The sequence below is a fragment of the Gymnodraco acuticeps genome, unplaced genomic scaffold (assembly GCF_902827175.1).
Source record: "Gymnodraco acuticeps unplaced genomic scaffold, fGymAcu1.1, whole genome shotgun sequence".
Lineage (NCBI taxonomy): Eukaryota > Metazoa > Chordata > Actinopteri > Perciformes > Bathydraconidae > Gymnodraco > Gymnodraco acuticeps.
The window spans coordinates 678,308-683,652 of record NW_022990311.1 but is presented as its reverse complement, the minus strand read 5'-3'; the positions used below and the strand labels follow the sequence as shown (position 1 = coordinate 683,652).

The 5,345-nt window shown below is 47.8% G+C and overlaps 2 protein-coding genes across 2 annotated transcripts; both read right to left on the bottom strand.

Annotated features, from left to right (window-relative positions):
• Nucleotides 1-1,607: 1,607 nt before the first annotated feature.
• LOC117550370 lies at nucleotides 1,608-2,336 on the bottom strand. Its single transcript, XM_034222793.1, has 2 exons — nucleotides 2,247-2,336; nucleotides 1,608-2,215 (listed from the first exon to the last, which is right to left on the bottom strand). The coding sequence occupies exons 1-2, from the start codon at nucleotides 2,333-2,335 to the stop codon at nucleotides 1,660-1,662; spliced, it is 645 nt and encodes a 214-aa protein (XP_034078684.1). The 5' UTR covers nucleotide 2,336; the 3' UTR covers nucleotides 1,608-1,659.
• On the bottom strand, nucleotides 2,258-4,281 carry LOC117550369. Its single transcript, XM_034222792.1, has 2 exons — nucleotides 2,502-4,281; nucleotides 2,258-2,403 (listed from the first exon to the last, which is right to left on the bottom strand). The coding sequence occupies exons 1-2, from the start codon at nucleotides 3,948-3,950 to the stop codon at nucleotides 2,341-2,343; spliced, it is 1,512 nt and encodes a 503-aa protein (XP_034078683.1). The 5' UTR covers nucleotides 3,951-4,281; the 3' UTR covers nucleotides 2,258-2,340.
• Nucleotides 4,282-5,345: the final 1,064 nt, after the last annotated feature.

Genomic DNA, 5,345 nt, shown 5'->3' with positions numbered 1-5,345 from the left:
ACAAATAAACTTTAGGGTTAGGGAATGTATAGGTGTCTGTTGTAATGAATATGCCGCCAGCAAAGGGCGTTGTTGGACTAACAGTAGGTGTGTGTGTGTGTGTGTGTGTGTGTGTGTGTGTGTGTGTGTGTGTGTGTGTGTGTGTGTGTGTGTGTGTGTGTGTGTGTGTGTGTGTGTGTGTGTGTGTGTGTGTGTGTGTGTGAGTGAGAGTTGATGTGCCAGGCAGACAGACAGGTCTCAGTAGCTTATCTGACATATAATTGGTCAAACATTTTACATTCTCCGTTAGCCTACGAGCTCCCCGTTTAATTTAATTTAATTTCAAACCTTTATTTATGCAGGTGAATCCCATTGAGATCATTGATCTCTTTTTCAAGGGTGACCTGCTGCAAGTAGGTTCCGCATGAATACATATAAACAAAACTTAAAAACAAAAAGGACATCATACAGCATATTTACAGGGACTACAGTTTACATAGCTAGTAACATTTACAGGTTCCAACAGTTTCCGATTGGATAGCATCTATCCTTGCTTTAAAAACATTTAGTGGAACCAAATTGCTCAGCTTCCATTCCTTTTGTAGACTGTTCCAAGACAGAGGAGCTGCGCATCTAAAAGCTATCTTCCCTAAGACAGTCCTAGCAGTTGGCACATTTAATAAAACCACAGCATTCGATCTCAGGCAGTAGCCACTTATAATTCGCCGTGAGATCAGGGAGCAGATGTAGGATGGAAGTTTCCCTAACATACCTTAGGGATATACGCGTCCCCCGTAGCGACATTAACTACCAGTCGCGGTAAGCCAAATGTACAGAATGGATAAAATGGATAAAATGTACCCGGGAATAGTGCCTCATAATGCAGGTAGACTCCCCTGCTAACTACCCTTGCATTCCTCCACAGGCTAAATAAGTATAAGTGAACTTTTGGAAGAACCAGAGAAAGGGGTTAAAATAATAAGATTTGACATGGGCAAACAGGCTATTTCAGACTTCCATGACATACACCGGGAAAACCACCTCACTTTGGCCGCTCACAGAGACCCAAAACACGGACTACAGACCTCCAGCATATCTACCTGACATGCGTACTTCCATAACCTCGCGCACCTTGGGACCCCGGGCCCCCGCACTTAAGCACTCCCCCACGGACTAAACCCAGATGATTACACATTCACAGCAGCAGCACCCACCCTCCTATGGAGGATATTCTCATGGCCCTGGTAACCTATCAGGGGGTGTATTTTGCGGTGCTTTACAGTCCGCCCATCGGACACCATAGTCGGACTTATTCACAGCAGCACCACCCACCCTCCTGTGGAGGATGTTCTCATGGCCCTGGTTACCTATCAGGGGGTGTATTTTGCGGTGCTTTACAGTCCGCCCATCGGACTCCATAGTCGGCCTTATTCACAGCAGCACCACCTGCCCTGCTGGAGGTTCACACTTTAACTTATTTTACCCTCCGCTGCCTTACACATCCTCCCACATTTGAGCACTCCTCACGTGGACTAAACCCCTTCATGCACACCACCAGAACCTCGTGCCCCTGGGGATCTTAATGGGGAATCACCCATATTGGGTTATAAAAAAGAGGACAAATTAAGTAATTTTAACAAACTTTATTTACAGAAATATATACATTGACACTTTATAACATTATAACATTATTAACTCATCCAGCACAAGCGGACTGAGTACAACAAAACATTGCATATTTACAAGTTGATCACTGGCAACATTGTCCGTATCGGGTGAAGTTGGTGCAGAGGCTGGCACCCTCTCTTCACCCGTGTCTGAGGGACTGTGTTCGGCCATTGACTGTTCCCTCTTCGCCGCTCTCCAAGCGTTGAAGTCTTTGTATAATTCATCTGACGTCTCGGTATCGGTGGAGTCTTGGTAGGGAGTAGGGCTATGCTCATCTCCAGAGCTGTCACGGTCACTGTGGATGTCAATGTCCCCCAAATTGTCTTCACTCACCCCTGATGCTGCTGCGGCCGCTGCTTGCAGTGACTCTGTGAAGAGCATTCGTATGTCCGCAGCCTCCTTCAAAGAAGGATTCTTGGCATAAAATTTGTCTGCAGTTGCAGTGTTGTGACACATGAAATCACTCACTCTTTGGCGGTTGCTTATGTCCTGAAACCTCTTCGCATTATCGGCGTGGACTGTGCGGAGGTCGGTGAAGTTAATGGGACCTTTTAGTCCAACATCAGCCCATGCCAACCTCAGGAAGGTTGCAAGGTTCCTCGATGGGTTCTTCCCCGCTATGCAGAGGAAGTAGCGGTTGTTGGTGCCGGTCAGCGTCCCCTTGATTTCCAGCCACCTTTTCATCCATCCAAATTATTCTATGGTGAGATACATCTGCGCTTCCCCGAACGCGTTGGCCGTCTTGTGGTTGCTTACCTGTTATGACAGAGTTAGAGAGCGTCAATACAAGTATCAATCATCCACAACATGTGTATCACTGCCAGAATAAACACATGTTTTAATAGCTCACTCACGTGGATGAGGTGGCCAAAGGCAGTGCCAGTTATCTCCGCCTTTAGGACCTCCGTGTTGGTCATGTTGGAGTAGACCCCCGGACGGTGCCCATAAATGCAGCTCCAATTGAGGGTCATGTACCCATAGAGCAGGCTCCGGGTTGCGTGAGTCGGGTTGCTGGTCATCACGTCCAGGAGCTGAGGGATGCGAGTTTTGGCCGCAGTCAAACATGCCATGATGTCTTTATGGCTTGGCAGACCTTCCATCTTGTCCCGCTTCACCTGCATCTGGTGGATAAACACCTTCTTTCTCATGGACTTCAGGATGGCAGCAACTTCCCGTGTGATTAAAATCATGTCATTCTGGTTGAGCCTGCTCCCCTTGCATGGTGTTTCATTCATGTACTTGAGAAAGTGTGATATATTTTTGATATAGAAGTCAGATGTCGTGACCTGTAGGCTTGACTTTATCAGGCTCCGGGACCACCCACGTATCCTCTTCAGATCCCTCAAAAAGAGCCAGTCAGACAGGCGATTGAAACCGTGTGCCATGAAGCTTAGGAATGATTTGACTCTGCTTATTTTGGAGACTGCGTTTTCTTGGAGCCTCACTGTTGGATCGATGCCCTCATAATGGTCCCGGTAGCCTTGCAGATACTTCTCCATGATGCGTGGGAATGTAATGTCCCGCATTCGATTCCCCCGGCCCCTGCCGCTGAACCAGGGGGAATGTATGGGAGGGGAGGATGACGAGGCCTCGGTATCTATGGATGCAGGTTCTGAGGAGCTGGATACAGGTGTGTGAGAGGCAATGGGGGACTTCCTGCAGGAGGGACCTTTGGACTTGGACAGCCTCTTTGGTGTTGACTCCGTTCGGGATCGTTTCCTTAGAAACACCCGCTCTTGGTCCTCGGCCCTCTGGTTCATCCTCTTTCGGTTACGTTGAATCCTCTGCTGCAGCATGCAGCGCAGGGATTTCACCTCAGCAGCATATATGTCCCTCTGAGCCTTCATTCTGTTTGCATCCATCCTCCATTCCTTACAGTCCGGGTTGTCACATGTAATCACTGGGGACAAGGGTGGAGGTTGTGACAGGACATCATCACCCACAGTGTCAACATCCCAAGAGGTAATCATTGCTACTCTGGGGTTTGTCAAACTGAGTTCATGAAGCTTCTTTGTGGCCACTTTCATTTTTAGTTTAGTTAAAACCACATGTAATTCCTGCCGGGACAGCTCAACATGGTTTCTGTACAAGTGGCGGTCCAGCCTTGTCCCGTTGTACTCGCATCCTGCAATAATGCAGGGATGGAGCCTAATGTTTATCCGTCCTTTCGCCAACAACAGCAGAATTCTTCTTTCCACTAAATTACGCACACTATGGTTCCTCAGCAGGTGCTTGCTCAGGGCACGGTAGGGACTATTACAGATAGGACAACCGATCGCCATCATTTTTGTATGCCTGAGCATTTCGGTACCGGGAAGTGTCACCAGTATAATGTATAGAACCGGGGGGGACAAAGAAGGATAGGTGAAAATAAGAAAGTTGCACTCAGCGAACTAGAAAGACCCCATGTCAAATCTCTCCGGTTTATTTTCAATAAATAACCCATTTGCATCATCGTGCGAAAGGTGTCCCATTTAGGCACTCGTTAGGCGGGCAGAGATCCCTGTCATCTATCGGTCCTATCATCCAGGCAAGGCGGGAGCCAAAACTGGGTGAAATAGTGCCTCCTAAGGCGGGTCGAGTCCCCTGGCAACTCCCCTTACTTTCTTCCGGAGACCAGTTCAAAACGTTAAGTTTGGTAGAACCATGATTGGGGGTCATCCAGGCAACAAGTGTATCCGATCCAAAGTAACTCATGCAGCGGATGCATTCTTCCATGATCCAGAGACGGGTGCAACCAGAGAACCAGAGAAAGAGGTTAAAATGGATAAAATGTATCCGTGGAATAGTGCCTCCTAAGGCGGGTAGAGTCCCCTGACAACTCACCCTACCTTCCATCCGAGTCAGAAAAAGTTAAAGTTAACTTTTGGAAGAACCGCAGAAAAGGGGTGAATGGTGAAAATGTGTCCGGGAATAGTGCCTCGTAAGGCAGGGTAGAGTCCCCTGGACAACTCCCCTTAGCATTCCTCCAGAGTCAGAAAAAGTTCAAGTTAACTTTTGGAAGAACCGCAGAAAAAGGGGTGAAAATTGGTGAAAAGGGGTCCGGAAATAGTGCCTCATATGCAGGTAGAGTCCCCTGGCAACTCCCCTTGCATTCCTCCAGAGTCCAGAAAAGTTAAAGTTAACTTTTGGAAGAACGCAGAGAAAGGGGTGAAATTGGTGAAAAGGTGTCCGAAATAGTGCCTCATAATGCAGGTAGAGTCCCCTGGCAACTCCCCTTGCATTCCTCCAGAGTCAGAAAAAGTTAAAGTTAACTTTTGGAAGAACCAGAGAAAGGGGTGAAATTGGTGAAAAGGTGTCCGGAAATAGTGCCTCATAATGCAGGTAGAGTCCCCTGGCAACTCCCCTTGCATTCCTCCAGAGGCCAGTTCAAAAACTTAAAGTTCTGTAAGAACCGTGATTGGGGGTCCTCCAGGCAACAATGTGTCCGAAAATAGTGTCTCGTGATTCCGTCGAAACTCCCCTTGCATTCCTCCAGAGGCCAGTTCAAAAACTTAAAGTTTTGTAAGAACCGTGATTGGGGGTCCTCCAGGCAACAATGTGTCCGAAAATAGTGTCTCGTGATTCCGTCGAAACTCCCCTTGCATTCCTCCAGAGGCCAGTTCAAAAACGTAAAGTTTTGTAAGAACCCTGATTGGGGGTCCTCCAGGCAACAATGTGTCCGAAAATAGTGTCTCGTTATTCCGTTGAAACTCCCC

Excerpts from the sequence above, each read along its gene's own strand:
- LOC117550370 (XM_034222793.1), bottom strand. The coding sequence starts at position 2,335 with ATGGATGAAAAGGTGGCTGGAAATCAAGGGGACGCTGACCGGCACCAA. Across the intron at positions 2,216-2,246 it reads AGCGGGGAAGAACCCATCGA|GGCTGATGTTGGACTAAAAG; the intron begins GGAACCTTGCAA and ends GAGGTTGGCATG.
- LOC117550369 (XM_034222792.1), bottom strand. The coding sequence starts at position 3,950 with ATGCTCAGGCATACAAAAATGATGGCGATCGGTTGTCCTATCTGTAAT. Across the intron at positions 2,404-2,501 it reads CCTTTGGCCACCTCATCCAC|GTAAGCAACCACAAGACGGC; the intron begins GTGAGTGAGCTA and ends CTGTCATAACAG.